This window comes from Notechis scutatus, chromosome 5 (genome assembly GCF_049901735.1).
Source record: "Notechis scutatus isolate UNSWTSFEM ecotype Mainland chromosome 5, rNotScu1.2, whole genome shotgun sequence".
Taxonomy (NCBI): Eukaryota; Metazoa; Chordata; class Lepidosauria; order Squamata; family Elapidae; genus Notechis; species Notechis scutatus.
Window position 1 is genome coordinate 26472468 of NC_142013.1, and position 21231 is coordinate 26493698.

The 21231-nt window shown below is 34.5% G+C and overlaps 1 protein-coding gene across 1 annotated transcript in view; it reads right to left on the bottom strand.

The window, feature by feature from the left end:
• UPK1B (uroplakin 1B) overlaps nt 1–20958 on the bottom strand; it is a 29330-nt gene extending 8372 nt beyond the window's left edge. Inside the window, exons 1-3 of the mRNA XM_087966396.1 lie at nt 20895–20958; nt 8957–9044; nt 6162–6362 (exon numbers count right to left, since the gene is read on the bottom strand). Coding sequence (XP_087822522.1) covers nt 6162–6362; nt 8957–9025 — 270 coding nt within the window. The 5' untranslated portion in view covers nt 9026–9044; nt 20895–20958. The remainder of the gene's footprint in view (nt 1–6161; nt 6363–8956; nt 9045–20894) is intronic.
• Between the last annotated feature and the right edge of the window lie 273 nt (nt 20959–21231).

Consider the following 21231-nt stretch of genomic DNA (forward strand, 5'->3'; position numbering starts at 1 on the left):
GAAATCTGTTTTATTCCTTCTGTTTCTTCCTCCTTCCTTCTTTAATTTGCCAGAATTAAAAGCTTTCAAACTAAACATGAATGGCTTTTCAAGCAACTTTCAGCTAAATTATTTGTTCATATATTGTTCATAGACTTCTACTGAAAAAGTCACATTGACTGCAAAATGCAATTTATGAAATGATGGAATTAAAGCAAGAATAAAACAAGAATCCTACAATTCCTTTTCTAAAACAGCACAGAATAGGACCCAGCTACATTTTTCCTAGGAGCAAGTTCCATGAATATGCACTATTCTTGAGAATGTTCTACTCCTGTTAACATGTTGTACACCAGTTATGGAACCAAGACTAGGACTCACCAACCAACTTTGGGGTCTGTGTTAGGTGGTATTGAATTGACAATCTTTAAAAACTTTTTGTTCCTTTTGTTTGCAAAAATTTAAAGGCAGCAAACAGAATGATGGACATTTAATTACTCCACTTAACAATCCAGCCACAGTTTTTAGTTAGCATTAATTTGCAATACTGAGAATATACAGGTTTTCTTTGACTTAAAAACAATCATTTGGTGATCATTCAAAGTTACAATGGCACTGAAAAAGTTAATTGCAACTGGCCCATACACTTATGATTGTCGTAGCATCCCCATGATCACACAATCAAAATTCTGGTGCTTGGCAACCAGCATGTAATTATGATAGTTGCAGCATCCTGGGCTGATATGATTATCATGTGTAACTTTCTCAGCTGGTTTCCAGCAAGCAATGGGGAAATTGAAGGTAGGCTGGATCTGCTTAATGACTACAGGATTCATTTAACAACTGCTTAACAACCATGACAAAGAATGTAATCAAAGTAGGTGTGACTCCTTTAACAACTGCCTTACTTAACAAGAAATTCAAATTTCTGCTCCCAATTCTGGTCATAAATTAAGGACTACCTGTATTCATGCAAATTCAATATCAAGGAAGAGCAATCCAACTGGGTGCTTAACCATAGCATGTCTTAATAAAAAAAAAACAATCTAATTAACAAGAGTGGTGTCCAAAGTAAACCAGTAGTTGAAATAACAACATAATCTTCACATGTTATTTTATCTCCCTTCTGCCAATCTTAGCCCTTACTACGTTCTGACTGCTTTATGAATTCAGTTCTCAGGATGAACCAGATTCTTAACAATAGGGCCACAAATGAGTAACAAATTGTTTACTGAACTTTCTGCACAGCTTATTCTCCTTTGCCAGTAATATGAGCTGGAAATAATGTGCTCCAAATCATGTTTGATCTACAACTACTTCAAATCACACCTGCAAAATGATACGCTTTTCCTCTAGTAAACAATTCAGGAGCTCCCAAATATACAAATCCATTCATTAACCTGTCTATTAAAAATAATATCCACTTGCAAACTGTAGCATTCTTTGATTATGTTATCCACCAAATAATGCTGTTTATTATACAAGTAATAAATCATTCCAGAGATTATCTGGCAAATATATACTGTGAGAACCTTTTGCACTTTTAGGACAGTATGACCTGCAAAATCCATGTCAACATGTTCTTATTGATATCTTTATTGAAGCCTGATCTGCACGGTATTCTGTGTAATCTATTCACTGCATTTTGTAAAACCTAAAAACTCTCATACATTGAATTCTAATACTAATTTTCTCCAAATTCTGCGTATTACAATGCCAGAGGATTTTTTTCACCATTAGGTCTTGAAGTAACTTTCTTATGAACAGCGAAACAGAGTTAGATTGACCATTCAAAATGTAACATCATTTGAACTCACATTTTGTTGAACTAACAAATCTAAAGTCTGAGGAGGGGAAAAAACTTTAAGAAGCCCTACCTTAAAAAAAGAGGAAACTGCAACAAAGGAAAAGGAATTTAAAAAAGGGAAATAAACTTGATGTTCTGTCATCTTAAGTGGAAATGAGAAAGATTTGTGTAAGTATTTCATCCCAGAATGAAATATCTGCACAGAAGGATAATCTTAGGAACAGCTTTATTAATATACTTAAGAAATGATGCCCAAACTTCAATATGCTGTATCTATCCCAATTTATATAGTCCTTCAAAGCTCTTCATTGAAGTGCTAATGATTTGAGGTAAAGCTATTTCCCATCCTTTTAAGACCATTTTAAATGCATCCATTTTCTGATGTTTTGAAATAACAAACCTTGCTGTTACCAATAAAAACTCAATCAGTCTTATAGTGCATCAGTTTCTATGTCTAAAGAAAATTGAACATAAAATCAACAGGAGGGTTTATGCCAAAGTCTGCTGAATGATTTTCCCATTTTTTTGCAAAATATTTTCACAAAAATTAAAAACTAGCTGGGCATTGCCATACAACTAGCTTTGTGTAGTGCTCTGCTTAACATACACTAGGAAGTTTATATGTAGTACAACTTTATTGCAGTGTAAGTTTACTATTAATAATCTTCAACTTAGTTCTTACTAATTTACTAAAGCTTAAAAGCCATTCTGCACTAAGGATTCCAATAAAATTCAACACATTAAAACTTTTAAGTCATAATTTCATCACCCTGTGGCCTTAAAATAAAAGTTTTATATAACGTGTTAGATATTTTATAAGAAATATCTATTATAAATAAATTTATCTTCCTATTTCTTCTCTTAATTGAAAAACATAACAATCATTTTTCAGATTTCATATTCCTAAGTGTTAAATGTGTTACTAAGAGTCAACAGTGACTTGATGGCACATAAAAGATTCTTTTGTGAGTCTGTATTTAGACTTATCTTGTCTGTATAATATAATCTACTGTAAAGATTATTAACTTTTGATCTTTGAAATTGCATACCGGAAGCATTTACTTTTGTATAATATATCTGCAATAAATTGTCACAGCTCTAGAGCTGCTTTAGGCAATATCGGCAGACTTCAACCTAGGAAAAATGATCTATTTCTTCTGAAATTACTGTTACATTAACATTTGAATCCATTTCAACACCCTGTAACTATCTATATTTATTTCTAAAAAATCTTGGGGGAAAAGTAAGATAAGGTCTCCCATAATAATGACTTCATTGCTAATCTCAAGATGCCAGACTATTTTTCTATTTGTACTTTTTCACTACTTTACAATTCTGCTAAGCTGTAGTTTCTTTATACTTTGAATGTCAAATCCGAGAACAGGCTATGTGTAATTGGAATTTACTTCAGGTGCTATTCAGGAATTACTAAATCCTGCTGTTTGTAAAAAGGTTATTTTCCTAAGAGTCCAAGCTTCTCTATTAAGAGTCTATTAAGAGTCCAAGCTTTTCCTGGTCACTTCCAATTTGACTTTTATACATTTCAGAATAATTTGCCATTTTGTTTACAGTGTGTGGGATTAAATCTTTCTCCGTTAAGGATCTTTTGGAATTGTTTATCCAGGATTTTTAGCACTAATTTTGTTCTGTGACAATTTTTTACTTGTATTTCTTTTTGTCTCACAAAATCATGCTTTTCTTTCATTTATAAATTTCTTCGCTACCCATCACAGTTTTTGTACAAATGAGAAGTGAACATACATTCAGTAATTTAGCATTTAAACTCTTTTTTGCAATATGAAAGTATTGCAGGAATATTAGCATACATGTTTTATGATATGTGCATCTTTTATACTGTATCTGTCGGAATACGGTTTATATTCTACTTTGAGAATAATGTTATGATAGAAATGAATTTCTCCGTTTCTTAAAATTGTATAGGAAAGCTGTAAAAGTATATAGAAAAGTGTCCTGTTTATTCATCCATCCACCCATCCATCCATATATCCATCCATCCAGTTCTTCAGTTCATTTGGCTTCTGGGCATTTGGCATCTGGGCTGTATGTGTATGTATATATTATCATGTGTGTGCAATGTGCATATCTATATCGAGATATAGGCTGATACAGATATAGATACAATATTACACATATTCATATAATGTTAATTCTGCTGTTGATAGGTTCATAATCTATCCCCAAAAGTTTTCTGGAAGAGCCACATATTGACAACTTTCTATAAGGCCATAAGAATGGGAGGCAGGATATTCCATAGGAGAGAAGGCAATAGAGATGACCACCCCATATTTAAAAATCCAAAAAATATATAGAAGATATAAAAAAGATATAGAAGAATATGGAGTTTACAAAGATCAACAGGAATTAGATAAAATATTACAGGGGATAGAGGAAAAATGATTACTAAAATGTATCTCTTAAGATTCCAAATGGAAGAAGGAGACCATGATAATTTGGGTGAAGAATTTTGGCTATAGCTTTAATTTGGGAGATTGGGAAAATTATGGGAAATAAATTACAAATTAACATTATCAGCAGCATATAAAGAAAATTTGTATAAAATGTTCTATCGCTGGAACTTACCTCCAGCAAGTTTGGCTAAGATATTTCCCTAATAGATCAGCAAACTGTTGGAAATGTGATCATGGACAGGGAACTTTTTTCCATATGTGATGGACTTTCCCTAAAGCTAAGAGTTATTGGCTCAAAATTAAGAATTGGCTTGAAGAAATTACAAAACAGAAAATTGAATTGAAACCAGAGATATTCCTATTGGGTATATTAAGAGAGAAAATTGGCAAAAAAAAAAAATCAATATAACATATTCCATATAATAACTGCGGCAAGAATTGCCTGTGCCCAGAATTGGAAATGTGATAATATTCTTTTCAATACCATGATAATAAAAAAGGTTTTAGAATGCACAGATGAATAGGCTATTGATGGTAATGAAGTGAAAGAAGAAACAGAGTACCATGAAATTTGGAACCTATGGTGTAACTGGTTAGAAGTTAGACAAAAAGTAGATAAAGGAAAGAAAGGTTATGGTAAGATGAAATAACTATGTAAATAATTTTGTACATGTATGAATATATGTTCTAAATGGAATGTAAAAATAATTGTAACAATACTTAATAATAACATACATATTTAGGAATATGTCAATGTGAGTGAACACCATTATGAACATGCTGTAATTAGTGGAAATATGTTTTTAATTGTGAAAATATGATCAATAAAGTTTTTTTTTAAAGGAGATAACCACCATAATGCTCCTCCAGTCATGCTCATAGTAGATAAGAACCCTTGCAGGTATTTTTTCAATATTCAGGTTGGATTTTCAGAATTTATCTGGAAAAAATCATGTTTTCTTAGGTACCCAACCCTAAAACCATATTGGGATAAAGTTGGTGAATTACACTCTGAATTGCACTCAGAAATAGACTGCTAACCATTGCAACTCTTGCAGGAAGGGTATAATGTGCAGTATCAAAACAAAGCATGATGCATGTGGGCTATTGCATTTTGGATCAGCTGAAATTTCTGGATATTCTTCAAGTACAAGCTCATTTTGAAAGAATTACAGTAATCTAGATGAGTACATATTCTTGGGACATCCTATTCCAGGTAAGACCACAAAGGATGCATCAGCTGAAACTGGGCAAAGATCTCCTAGCCAGGGATCTGTGATTTCAAGAGGAACCATTTCACCTCAGATTTTAAATTTGAGAATTAAAGCTAGTAGAGTCCTACAGTCCATTGGGTTCTGAATTAACAACTGTTCCATCTTTCTTGGATTGGTTTTGAAACTATTTTTTATTTGTCTATAGATCATGATAGCCCTCCAGCCACTAGGTCAAGACTATTGTAAAATTATGTAGCTACTATATGCAGTTCTGATCATAACCACTTTCCTCTTGCCCTATTTGCTTGCATAAATATACCAATCAAAAACTTTAATTTTTAATTGCACTGAATGGATTTTCTTTCTAAAGAAATGTGGCTATAATCCCTTTGATAAGAGCCTCATCTTAAAATGGCAAAACTGAAGATCTAGAAAAAAATATTTTTCTTTTTTTATTCATGTCATAGTGATTGACAGCAAACTATGCAAAAATACCTTTAACCAAAAAGTTTCTACTTCTAAAACTGTCAGTAATTTTTATTTGTGCAAGAAGTGCCAGCACATATAATGATTTCAGTCTCTGAAACTCTGCAATCACAGTATTTCCTTGACAACCTATTCATTATTGTCTCCTATGGTATTATCACTGTTTTAGAAATCCCTTTGTGCAAAAACACAAGAATATACCAAGATATACAGCTAGCAGTATTTCTTTTGTTGCTACAAACTTACCACTAATAGCATAGTCCTGCTTGACTGTATGACACCAACAATACCAAGAACAGATAGGCAAAAGAAACAGAAACCGGTGAAGATCCCAATCCAGGCAGCAGCATAGATATCATCATTGTCTGTAGCTTCCAGCAATGGATATAGGTTGTGTTGATCAGACACGAAGAATATACATTCAGCCATGAGTGCAAGGCCACAACACTGAAACCACAGAGACACGAGTCATTCCAGAACATTCTCTAATTTTTTGCATTTGTTTGGAAGGCAAAAATCTGAGCCAAACCGAATACCCCATTTGACTCTCACACTTCTTTCTTTCATAAAAAGGATACTCCAGATCAAAAAATACTTATATAAATTTGTGACTGGAAGGATTACAAATATTTTGCATAGCTTCCATTTTTCCAGCTTCCAAGCGTTTGCTTCAGTTCTGGATTCCTTTGAATGGAAAATGATGTTTCCTCAAACTGATGCCAATCTCTTTTTACCAGCCATTATGTTGGTCATATGATTCTTATCCCAATTGTATTTTCTCTCTCACATTACTTTTTAGAAGAAATACTACTTTTGTATACTTTTATTTGACTACTTTTGTATACTGTTATTTGACAAAGACATTTTCTATTTGTTTTTTTAAACAAGAAAACAGACAAGTTATTTTTCATTCACAATAGGCATTCTTTCTGCCATTATTCTTGTCTCCACAAATGAAAAACACATTTGCATTTTTTACATTTCAAAGTAATGCTGAATTGGGAAACACATACATCCAAGCACATATATACATAGAGATACACACACTCCTAATTCTAACATGCAACTTAAACTAAAGACGCACATTTATAAAGTGCAATAATAAAAATGAATAAATAAGAATGTTTTCTACATTCAACTTTTATGTGCAGTATATGGATTTTATAGCCTAGTATGGTTGCTGTTCTGTTGGTATGAGCCAGATTAAAGAGTGAGAAAAGGGGGCGGAGGGAGGAAGCAGCTTTAGCCTTAAAAGGCAGCTGCTGAATTAGGAAGCCTGTTGAGATGACCTGGTTGCTAGCCAGGGGTGGTGTGGGGAGATTTTGAGTGGGCAATTTCATTGGGGCAGTGAGATATAGAGGGCTTTGGTACTAGAACTCTGGGGAAGCAGACCCAGGGCTGACAACCTGTTGTGATAATTACATATTCCATCCAAGATTAAATGAAACTCTGAATTGAAGTCTCTGTAGAACAAAAAGATTAAGAGATGCCCCGTTTGGAGTTTCTGATGAGACAAATTTTTCTCCTCCCTTCCCAGAAGACCTTCTTTGTAACTCACTTGTTAAAAAAAAAAGTATATTTTGCAATTTGTATCTTCTTTTTTTTTGGTCTCGCCTTTTGCTTAGCTCCTATCATACAATGACCAGTTGCAGGAACCGGACTTGGCTAGTCTAGTGAAGAGAAGGACTAGGGTAGACATGACAGCAGTAGTCCAATATTTGAGGGGCTGCCACAGAGAGGAGGGGAAGGGATCAAGTTGTTTTCCAAAGCACCTGAAGGCCAGACAAGGAACAATGGATGGAACCTGATCTAGGAGAGATTCAACCTGGAAATAAGGAGACATTTTCTGGCAGTGAGAACAATCAACTGATGGAACAGAAGTTGCCTTCAGAAGTTGTGGGAGCTTCATCACTGGAGGCTTTCAAGAAGAGGCTGGACTGCCATCTGTCAGAAATGATGTAGGGTTTCCTGCTTCAGTGGGGGATTGGACTAGATGATCTACAAGATCCCTTCCAACTCTGTTAATCTGAATCTGAAGCAGACATCTCAGTTGCTACAGGACATGCTGCCAATGTAACCCAAAATTGAAGTGAGAGAAGGGAACGTAGAGTGGAGACAGATTAAAATTGGAGTGAACAAAGAAGGGAAAGGGAGAAAGGCTGGAGAGAAGTTGGAAAGTGAAGTGAAACTTCTAGGCAAGTACTGATTGTTGTTTAGGGAAAGGAAAGCAATAGTTCAAGAATGGCCTCCCTGGAAATATGGAAGTAAAGGTCCAGAGGAACAAGCTCCATTGAAGATCCACAACTCAGCAGGGAAAGGAGGGATCTGGCTGGTTGCAGTTAGTGGCTTCAGCCAAGCCTAAGACCCTGGAGAAAAAAAAGGGAATCAGCTGCCAGTAGAGAAGCCCTGGTTTGGGAAAAACTGGACAGAAGAGATATTCTTCCTGCAACATCGGTGTTCAGCTGAACTGGAAAAAAGTCAGGCAACACTGAGTACATTCCACTAATCCCAGTCCAGTCCAGTTCAGTCCAGTTCAGTCATTTCTTTTTTCTCTCTTACCAAGCCCAGAAACAAGGGATTGAGACAGAAAGGGAAGAGGAGGAAGGAGAAGAGATAGATGGGGAAAGTCATCACAGGGAAACCTGGGAGCAAAACCTGACATCAGAACTGTGTTGTTTATCCCTGTTGTAAATAACTGCATGTAGTTAAAAAAAAAAAAATTAAAAACCCTCCACTGTGTTCCAGTGTCCATTGCTAAATTTGTAAACCCTTCACACTACAACGACCAATTAATAATTTACAAGGGAATGACTGTATTCAAGCGTTCAACTAAACCAGAGTATAATTTGTTGGGTTGGATTTGGCTTGTTGTATAACTGCATCTCTGCAGTTTCTAAAACAGAATTTAGGGTTTAGTGTGATATATCATTGCAACTAACTGTAGTTTACAAAGCTAACCATTAATTTCAAAATCGTGGCTTAATATCGTGTGAACCTAGACAGTGGTATATTTTTGAAGAAGCCATTGCTAAGTTACTTACCCCTAGGACAACATTTCCCAGAATTAGTAAGCCCTGAAAGCATCGAACACCAGTATCTCCTTTTGCCATGTTCAATTGGCAAGTCGATCTAGAAAGGAATTATACATGTGTCAACACTGCAAGTTCTTTCAAAAGTGCTGTCTTTTCCTCCTCTTTTGAACCCTGAAAGCCATACAATCTTCAGCTATGTTCCAGGCTGTAATAAAAAGTTTCAAAGATTTAAAAAATCACAAGAAAATGATCCTACAGTCTCTACAATAACTTTTTTAATTGTACAGGAAGAACACCTATTCGCAGAAAGCCATGTGTCATGTAAAATGTTTTATTAACTTTTGAGGTGGGAATTATTACTTAGGAATTGATTAAGCTTTTGAACACATAATGTATTTTAAGAAAATATTTGTATTTCTACCTCAGTTGAATTTTGACATAATCCATTCTACATGCTTCAACTCATAATTCATTTCTTCATCTGATTATTTGTGGTAGGATTAAAATAATCCCATTACTTGCATGTTATATCACTCCTAGGAAGACAATGAGCGAGATTTTTCATAGCTTCTCACACCTACCTGGGAGTTTCCTTCAACCTTGGGCTACAGCTTCTGCTTCATGAAAATGTTGAAAATGTTATTTCCTATTTTACAGCAAATAGCCTACAGCAAGCCTGATTCAACCTTTTTGGGTGAGAAAGTCACACCCATCAGAAACTCTGTTGCAGCCCCTGTTATGGAACCGGCTCAGAAAATAATTCAAAGAGACGGTTGCAGCTAGAACAAGGGAGACTAGGAAAGTAACATTCCAGTTGAATGTTTTAAAGTTCTGAAACTTTCTGCTCTGCATTCCAGTCTTTAGTATCTTCTATGGAATTTACACACCCTCTCCACCATTCTCTCTCACGTACTTGCAGGAATAAGACTACTAGGCATGTTTTTCTAATGCTATACAGAACTATATTTTCCCCTAATTTTGGTCAACCATTTATTTATTTATTTCAGAAGAGAAGAGAAATTCAGTGATATTTGTATGGATGAAGTGTGGTGCTCTTGTTTATTTTTAGTTATGAGATGCGGGGAATGTGTATCCTTTTACATTGCACAGTCCTCGGTTCCTTCTTATACTTTCAATAAATCTATTGCTTAAATATAATTTTAAAAAAATAATTTTTACATGGATAAAAGTTAAACATATATAAAAAAAGAGCTAAGAAAAAGAAAAACAGTGTGAAAAAGCAATACAAATAAAGACGACAAGAAAAAGACAAAAAAGTGACTTCCAATGTTCTTTACAGCACTTACAGACCAACATATTATCCATCTCTCAGATTACATCCCTTCTATCTCATTTTCAACCTTTTAAATCTGCAAACTTAGAAATCACCATTTCATTTTTTTACAGCAAAATATCATAAAAGGATTCCACTCTTTTTTATAAAAGAACATGTTTCATCCCTGATCAAATAGGTCAATTTTGCCATTTCTGAAGATTTATGTACATTTAGTTGGATTCTGCTTCCATGTAACATAAATCCAACTAAATGTTGGATTCTGCCTTTGTGTAACATAAATCTAACAACTATGTCTTGTACTCTTTGATAAGAGAGAAAAACAACTCTCTTTAATGTGATATTCATTCAGATATTTAAAGAGTTCTATCATGTTTCTTGTCAATCATCCTTTTTTCAAGATGAAATATGGTGTCCCAAACTGGGGGGGTGGGGAGATTCACTAGTCAAGGTGAGTCTAACCAAAGCAGGACTGACTGGAATGATTACTATCTGTAATTTGGAGACTATGCTTCTCTTGATGCAAACTGAGTGTCTTCTTTCCAGTTATGTGACACTGCTGGATCATATTCAATTGCAGATAACTACATCCACAATCTTTTTCACATGCACAATTGGTGTACCAGATGGCTGCCATCTTATACTTGGACATTTGATTTTGTTGTTGTTTTTAACTGTGAACTTTGCACATATATCTGTTGTATTTTCTTCTGTTATTTCTAAACTATAATTTTTATTCTATCTTCTATGTTCTACCTTACCTGAGTTTGAATCATCTGCAAATTTGATAAGTATTTTCCTCAGTCAGACATAAAATTAATTGTTGTGGCATACCACCTAATACTATTCCTAATTTTATGGATAACCATTGAAGTATACTCTCTGAGTGTGTTTTGTAAGCCAACTATGTAATCACTTTATTGCAGTCTATAAGTAATCAGCTTGCTGGTCAACGTATTACAAGAAATTTTGTCTGATCTTTTGCTGAAGTCAAGATATTATAAATATAACATTCCACAATATATTAAAGAAGTAATCAGAAAATGAGATAGTTTGTCAAGATATGTTCTTCACAATTTCAAAATTGTTTATAGCAAAAGCACTGTTAGTTTCCTTTATTTTAAGGGGGAAGAAGACAAGCAGAAAAATGCATTGGAAGAGAAAAGAAAAGAATAACTCTATATTACTGGCTAGAACTTAAAGACTGGCTCCAGATTAGTATTGATATCATCAGTTATTTAAAAATGTGTGTGCATTTGATTTCAAAACTCTCAAGTGAGTGAAGAAAACAAGTAAAGAACTAAACAAACATCAATTTTCTTGCCGCAAAACTGTTTGTTACAATAACAACCAATATCTTATGGCTTAAAGACAACTGCAATAAATATGTTAAAATTTGAGATGCCCAAGAGGTCTCAAAGGGAGAGGAGAAAAATGTAGCAGTATAATTAGTTCAGTTCTTTCTTGATATTGGATGAAATGTTTGTGTGACCTTGGTAACATTTCATATTTTAGACTTGTTTATATCAACATGTTAGTATAATATCTCAGCTGTAACATATGGGTTTGGGATCCAAGATAAGAGCTACATGCCTGTAGAGGTATGTCTTTCCAAATCAGAAATGGCCTGGAATTGGCTTTTTTGTTGTGTATGAAACTTCCTAACTGAGCCTTGTTTTTAACAATTGTAGAACAAAAGCTTAAAAACAAAAAAATTAAAAAATTTGTAAGTAAACAAAGAGTGGAAAACACCCTGACTCCACCAAAAGCACAGAAGCCTTGGATAAAAGAGAAATATTTTTGAAAGGGTGTGGTTGAGAACAGAGTCTCTATGAGCATTGAACCTTATTCTACAATGTCCTAGCTTGCATACTCAGAAATTTCATTGGGTAATGGGAGCTGTTCTTTCATTGTAAAATATTTCATTTCCCAGTTTTTTCCCTAAACAAATTATGTCTGAACACATTGTTGCCCTGACGACTCTTAAGAGTTGGGAATGTTTGTTTTCAACACCATATTTAACATCAGTCTTAGATATTAGTTTGTTTGCTTATTTATTTATTTATATTTGCCTTTATTATTTTTACACATAATTCATGGTGGTGAACATGTCCAACAAAACTTCCCCCTCCTATTTTTCCTAGAACAACAACCCTCTGAGGTGAGTTTGCTAAGAAAGAGCTAAGATCACCCAGCTGGCTTTCATGGCTAAGATGGAACTAGAACTCACACTCTCCTGCTTTCTACCCAAGTGCCTTAACCACTAGACCGAACTGGCTTTAGTGCATATGGGTAACACAAAATGCAAAAGGTAGTCTAAAGTACACTGGATAAATAATCACGCACCAAAAGTGTTTGTTATTACAATGCCACTTAGTAGGTTGGAAATGGGCAAGAATATGCTGAATCTCTGGATTAAAGATTATAACCTGAATATAGCGGTAGCAGTATGCTTGGGTTAAAACTGAGCATTGTGGCATACCCTAGCCAAAATGTATTCAAACCGTAACCATTTAGAACCAGGATGGGAGCAAAGATAAATATCTAAGGGTGCATCTGATGACCCTCTTGCATGGAACTTGAAACTCAAATTATAAGAATAGTAAACATAAAGAGCATTAACTAACAAATGAAATGGGAGCAAGAAAAAATAGATATCTTGTGATGTTGTGAAACCCAAAGGAAAAAAAAAAACAGGGAGAGGAAGATCTGCATGAAGGTGGCGTGTGGACTGGAGTGGATGAATACATGCATAAAAGTGAAAGTATATGCTTCATTTATGAATGAAATGGCTAAAATGAATGGCAGAAAGGATGGATGTGTGCGTGGGTGTGTGTGCGTGTGCGCGTGTGCGCACCCCCTCCCCATATGCACCCATACGTTGGTGACAGCTGGATGCTACATCCATTGAACGCTAACAATGAAAGGATTATGAAAAAAAACTGTGGATCATTCTGAATGAATGAAATTCAGGGATGGATGACTGGCAAAAAGACAGCATAATATAGAAAACTGATTGAGCAATTCAGAAATACAGGAATAAAATTAAATGAAAAAGAATGGTAATTGTTGGTAAGCAGTTGCTTAGAAAAACATCTAAAAGTTTGTTTTTAATGTGTGTTTGAATATATCTATTCATATGTACATATGAATGCAAATATAAAAGCATTATTTATTTGATTGTGATGAAAGACAGAATTAGTGAGCAACATGAGAATTATGACAGGCTCAGTGGGACAGATCAAAATTTTGTTAACATCCAGAGTTGAACTGGATGGGAAAGTGAATAGTGAAAACAAATGGAAAGAAATCAAGGAAGAATGCCTGGGAAGGTGAAAGCATGAGACCGGTATAAAACCTGATTAGAATATATTCTCCAAATAAAATGAATGGGAAGTGGATGTAAGGAAAGATAGTGAGGAAACTTCTTGGAACAAGGCATTAAGGATTATGCTACAGAATCCCACAAGTATGTTAATAGGAAAATGTTTGGTGGAATAATGAAGTTATTTTTTTTCTTACGAATTGGAAAAATATGCATAAAAGAATTATTGCCATGAAAGACAGAGCAGAAAAATACTGTATAATGTGTTTAAAGAGGGAATGATAGTTGTAATATAATCAAGGACGTAAAGGGATCGATAATTTTAAAAATCAGAGGATTGTTGATGGAAATGAAAACTTTTTGAAGTAATAGATGAAGAACCAGCAGTTTGAATAGACCCTTGCTTCCAATGAGCATTCTGGCTTGATCTCCTGTATTTACTGAATGAATGGTTCTTTTGATTGTTCAAAGAGCACAAAGCAACCTTTTCTGACACAACAAATCAAAGGAATCAGTCTTCCTCTTGTTCCTGTGCAGAAACCGTTGTTACGTGCTTTCTAGCTTTTTTACTTCTACAGTATTTTAAATTCTTCCCACAATTACTCAGATTCTCAGTCCACTAGGTCCAGGTTTAGTTATAATTTTATGGAATGAATTTTAGGTATTGAGGTTGGAAATTTTCGAGACTTTTTCTGTCAGATATGTATTTGTATTGTTGTGATCTGCAATCCGCTTCCAGCATCCGCATCAGTAGTTCAACAGAACTTTTCTATCTCTTGCTATGTAATCTATTTAATTATGGTGTTATTTGGAGGTATCCAGGTGTAGAACGATATTTTACATTAAAATAGTTTGTTAGACTTCTATATAGAAAATGGGTTCTTAATCACTGTAGGTTCCTAATCTATTTTTTCCAATCATATATGGTTTTCTCAAACTTTTCTTTTAAAATCACAAGAAATTATTAGAATTCTTCATCTGTTTCTTTTTCTGTTGATGATGCATATACCTGTATAATCATGAAACTGAATGGCAATCCTTGAAAGTTGATGGAAATTATACTTGATTTTTAAATTTGGGGCTCACTTCCAGAATAGAACATTTTGAATTTGTCTGACTGGAAATGTCCCATACCTGTCTATTTTAGTTCAGTTACTCATACCCTTTACTAATCAATGACATTTCAGTTTTAACAAAATCCAGCTTTTCTTGCAATCATTTAAAGTTTTCCAATCGGCTCCAAGCTCCCCGCACCAATTTCCAAAGGCTTTGATACAATCAGCATCTTGATTTTCCAAAGGCTTTGATACAATTATTCATGCTGCCTAGACCTACTTCAGAATGCTCTTTCTTCTTGCTCTACAGCCAAATAGTTACTTCCAGACCTGGGGCCCTCATCTTGAAAAGCAACATGACACTATTTCTTGATAAGCTTCTTTCCATGGGTTTTAATGCCATTTGTGAAGAATTATGTGCTGTTGCTTTCTTCCTCAGAATTCCTCAGCTAATAGAGTTACTACAATTTCACCAGTGGCTACTGGTCATAAGCCCATCAGATGTATTTCACCTTGGCCCTATGCCAGCATTGACTGCTCTGCTGCCAACAGCCAGGAAGATTGACTATGCAGTAGTTTATAAAGCAGTCTTGTAACTGGTCATGCCCATCATAGCAGTCAATTTATAACTAGCGCTTAAAATTCTAAGTGTGCTTACCAGCCTATAACATTTAACAAAATAACAATCCCAGATTTATTACACTCTATAAGAATGGATAGTATTGATATATATCTCTGTATTTATCTGCATTTGTGGGACAAGTCCAGACATAATGTCTTAAAGAAAATATACTGAGGCACAGAACATAGAAATCTATAAATGAAATCTATATCTATAGGGCTGCTCAGACCAGAACAATCCATAACTTCTCAGTGCTTTTTAATTAATGAATATCTGGAGCAAGATAAATGCAGATCTTTTAAAAACTTCTTCCCCTGATCTTTCTTTCTTCCCCTGACTAAGAAAGATTTACTTAGCTACAAGCATTTACTTGTATTTATCTTGTATTTACTTAGCTACAAGCAAGCTGCATTATATTTATTGATCGTGACTCCAAGTAAATGTGTATATATGAATGCAACTTACTCTTAGCAATGGGATATACATAATCATTCCTTGACTATTCTCTCATAGTCAGGGTATAAGCATTGCCCATATATATTTTGGAACTTCCTGCTCAAGTTCAGCAAGATTGTCAATCAGAAAAATCAGAAACAGTGCCTGTGAAGTATAAGTTTCAGTTGGTTACTCATCAGTTTTTAGAGAAGGAAGCTGATACCAGATGCTAGAACAATTCCCCAATTGAGAAGCACCCAAGCATAGTCAAACAAATACAAAATTCTCTAGACTGGCAAGGTATTCTCAAATCCCGCACTGACATTACACAGATCTGTAGTGACATGCCCTAAATCTAATTCATTCCATTAGAAATAAACCTCTGTTTTTCCATTGAAACTATACTGCTTTTTACTTATTTGTCATCTTGTAGTGGAAAATGCTTTGTCCTAAAGCTTCATAAGCTTACCAAACTTGGTACACTACAGTTATGGATAATTATAGTGTTTTTTAAATTTTAATATACAAATACAGAAATACATTAGAAACTCTCATGATTCCCCCTGAACATGGTCAATGGCTGACTGACAGTTCTGAGAACTGTGACTTCCCACATATATCTGGGGACTATCACATTGGGAAAGGTTTCACTGATGACATTTCAAACATATAAAATTATCAGTCCCATCTACACTGTTTGATGAAATGGTATTCAAAGCATATTTAGCATCTTTTTAAAAAAATTCCTTTCACTGAATTTGTTACAAATTCCTTTCATTGAATTTGTTACTATTACAGCTTTTTACAGAACAAAAAGGAATTTGACTTTTTATTTTGTTCTTTGTACAAAAAAAACGTCAATCACACTGACAAACATGGTTATTATATAGCATTAACATTATTGACAACATAGTCTTAAGATGTCATCTGATCTGCCAGCAACTGTTTTGGGTTTTTTGTCATGGACTGCAAATGGTAATTTATGACAAATTTAAGATAATGATCACATTATCATTATATTAAAGGAGTGAGGTGCATTGGAAAATCTGGATTGTATCCAGATAAAATCATTAGATTTCAATGAATTTACGTAACTCCCTTTTTACGATCCTGTAATCCCTTAATTTGGAGTAGAATTGGGGCAATTGGGTGGGGCAATTTACTGTCCAGATGCCCTTCTTGACACCACATGGAATAAGAGTGCTCTCTCTCTCTCTCCCCTCCCCCCCACCAGGAGAGAAACATCTGCCACTACCTAGGATTGAATTCTCAACCTCCCGAGTGGGAGGCAAGCGTCTCTACTACTAGGCCATCACACTGTTCATTGTTTTTACATATTAAAGGAGCAAGATGCATTGGAAAATCTGGATTGTATCCAGATAAAACCATCACTAGATTTTAATGAATTTACATAAAAGCAAATATATTAAAAACATCCGTTGACTCAGTATCCTTTTTCCTTCAGGTGTTTTTTTATTTTTAACTGAACATTCTTTGTTATCAGTTATATTTTATTTGTAGAATTATGCAAATTACTGACCATAATCATGTACTGAACAAAGCCAAGATCCAGCTCAGTGTCTTGAAGAAAAAAAAGGCACTTTAAAAAAGAGTTGATAAATACATGAAATCTTAATATTTGCAAATATAACTGGGAATGTTTTCAATCCTATCTTACATTGAGATATTTAATAGCTGAAGAAATTTTGGCTTAAATTGTCTTTGCCCAACTGTTAATTGTAAGTTATACAAACAGGGGACTTCCAGTTTGAAGGGCTTCGGTGACACACAGGAATCTGCGATCGTGCGTGGTTTCTGCCTGGGCTCGCCGCTGGAGCGCCCCAAGCCAGCTGGTTTCAGGGCTGAGCCACCCCGTAGAGGTGGTGAAGAAAGGGGAGACTGCCAGCAGGGTCGAGGAGAGCCGCATCTCTCCTCCTCAGCTGGTCAAACTCCCTTTCCTGAAGGCAGTAGGAGCAGTGGTCAGAAATGGCCACCTCAAACAAGTACTCAACCGGAAAAGAACGTGCAGGAGGAAGATAAGAAGTGAAAGTTTTGGCTGACTGGGCTAAGTTGAAAAAGCAATAACTAAGGTACCCTGGAATTTAAATTTTACAAGAAATAACATTGCTCCCAAAGAAGAGTCGGAAGCAGCAAAAGAAAGTGAAAAGGGAAAGGTTTGCCTTTTTTTTTTTTTTCCTCTCCTTCCTTATACTGACAATTAAGAACAAGAAATTGGAAAAATCTGCTTTGGCATCAATAGGCAATTAAGCTGAAAATATAACTAAATGCCAAAGGGACAATAAAGATTTCTGGACATTAAAAACTTTTTCTTCTATAAGCAGGAAGGGAGAGAAAAAGAGTAAGGGCAGGATCTGAAAGAGGGAGAAGACTGCCTGGACTTTAAAAGAATCTAAAGTAAAATTTCAATAAGACTTCTAAAAGATACATTTTAACTGAAACTTTGCAATTAAATAGTAACCCCAGGAAGAGAAAGTGGGAAAAAAAAGAAAGAGCAAAAAGAAACAGTTTGTGTGTATTTGGATTACTTGGTGACTTTTAGATTTTTGGCTATTATATTTGAATGACTAAAATCAATCGGGTGGTTGTTTAAAATTTTTTACAATGGCATCACTTTTCGATGAATTGAAAATGGAACTTAATAAGGACAAAGAAGATGCACAAGAAGGGAAGGGTTCCTTTGGCTTCGTTTTTCAATTTTTAGAAATGGAGATTTGGAACTATGAGAAACAACAAGAAAAGACTGCAAAACAAGAAGACTGGGACAAAGAAGAAGCCGTCTTTAATGAACAAGTAAGTCTATGTGGGGAAGAAAAAGGAAAAGGGGGAAAGAAGATGGAGAATTTAAGATTTAAAAAAACAACCCAAGAAAAGAAAAATAATTCAAAAAATAAGTATAATACTGGAAAACAACAGAAAGGGGGAATACAGAAGAGGGAAGTAGAGGTAGAGAGACAAAGGGGTAAAAAGGGGAGGGAGAAGAAGAGAGGGAAGAAGGAAAGGAAAAGAAGTTACAAAGGTCCGGAGCAAGATATAAAGAAACAGGACCTATTTAGAGATAATGGGTGAAAATTTAACTGAAAGGGGGATTCTGTAAAGGTACATGAGATTGTGTTGCTATATTTGAAATAGAAATAACTTTAGAAAATTGGAAACAACATATGATTAGAATGAGGGATAGAATGGTTAGTGTAACTTAGTGAAATATTTGTGAATAAAGTAAATGAAATAAAATAAATGAGAAAATTGAATTAGGAAGGAATGGGAACACTTTAATTAGTCAATGTTTTATAAAATATAAGTGAAGGGGGGGAACTGAGTATGGAAAGCTAATAATTGTTCACAGTAATGTGAAAAATCTTAAGACTTTAATGAATATTAATATTAATGATTGAATTAAATTGGAATGGAATGTTGTTTTAATTATATACATTTATAATTTTTTTCCTTTTTTTTTTTTTTAAGAATACTGTGTGTAGTTTAAGAATGTACCAAACAGAATCCGAATGGAAGCTATGTATTATATTGAGTGTTATAACTTTAGGAGAAAGATATAAAGGCGTCATACTCCAATCAGTAACTACAGGAGAAATTTTGTTTTAATGAGAAAAGATGATAGACAATTGAAACAGGACAGACAAAAAATATAAATATAATGATTTGAATTGAGATGAAATAAATACAATAAAATTGAGGAAATCAAAAGAGGGGAGAAGCTATGTAGAAAATGTAAAATTGTAATAAGATATAGAATAGAATATAAAAATGAGCATGAACCTGAAATTGTGTCTGCACGAAGAAATGTAACCCGGGATTATGCTGCTTTCAAAAAAGATGTTTTAATTGTGTTTCTTTTCTTTTTGTGAAAACTCAAATACAATTTACAAAAAACAATAATAATTGTAAGTTATACAAACTATCCTATACTATGCTATAATTAAGTCTCTAGACAAGAAGAGACTTGTGACAGTTAAATCACACTTAAAAAAAAACCTGTACAACCTATGACCCACTGGATCATGATTTCAGTGATATTTCCTAAACTGATAAACAGAATGACCATGGGCAGGCAAAAAAGCAGCAGAAGCAACTTTTGACTTCCTGCCAGCTTATCCATTGACTTTGCTTGTGGGAAGCTGGCAGGGAGCATCAGAAATCATGATCAAATATCATGGTTGATCACAGCGGTGGTGCACTGACCATAACTTGACCAATACAACTGATATGAAGATTGTTGAAATTTCAATTCCATAAGAGTAAGAGGCTCCAAACTTAGGATATCATCTTCAAGTTAGCCCATTTGAGGTACTTTGGTTCAAAAATTGTTACCCTATGATGCACCATTTCACCCAATTGAAGATTACAAATAGACATTTTTAGCAGCATACAGATAGATACTAGCCATTTGTATGGAGGGCTAGTTTGTGATGCAAAACATTTTACTCACTTGCAAATTATTCTATACCTATTCAGGAACAAGCTTCACTGAACTAAATAAGACTTTCAAGTAAGATCAAGTTTAATAGATACTTTAAGGATTCAGCTCTGGATCTGAGCATAAATACAGAATCAGAGATTGAATAAGGGACAATTCAAAAGAATTATAGATAGCTCACAGAGTTTAGAAGAATGTACAGAACCTAACACATCAATTTTTCAAACTGATACCAGTCCAAAATGGTGTTTTTGTCAGTTACTCCATTCCATATAACTCAGTAAGAAAAAAACTGAAACCGTCTCTAAAATAAATTAGGTATAAAGCTACAACGTCCACTCACAGGCATCACTTTCTGTTAACTTTTCCTGAATAAAAAAGAACTGTTTGCTCAAAAACAGTGAGAAGGCTTACAATTTTTTAACTTGCTTTCTATAAGGTTTCTCACCTATATTAAGAAGCAATAGTTGAAAGGTAGGTTATTACCATTGGCATAATACTTTGTTTCTTCTCGGAAACATAAAAATAAAAAGTTTAAAGCAATACATGACATTTAGATTAAACTGTAAGGTATGTAAGTAATTTAAGGGTTTTCTATTTAGTTAGCATGATCAAACAGAAGCAACCCAGAGACAAATATTGCTTTAATCTCATTTGTGTCAAATGTTAATATGTAAATTTTTTTAGATTTAACAATAGAAAAGGACACTTGAGATCAAAACTCAGCACAAGTAAGCTAGAAACCTAAGATATGTTTACTCACCTTCCTTCACTCTGAAACCCAAACAATTCGCTGTGCCAACCCCCCCAGTCACTTTTTAAAAGTGCCCAAGGCACCCAAGAACAATGCTATGTGATTGGTCAGAAGGGAAGACCTATCATATGGCACGGCCCTAATCTGGTCCAACCAGTTCTTAGTTGTGATAGGGCCAACAGGTCTCTTGAGCCGCAACATTTACCCATTATAGTGGAATGTGGTCATACTCATACCCATTCACCAAACTTTATGAAGTTTCTATTATTACATGTTGTCAAACATTAACAAGTGATTCATATGATCTTTAAAAGTAAATCAGGGGAAAAAAATAAAGAGCGGTTGT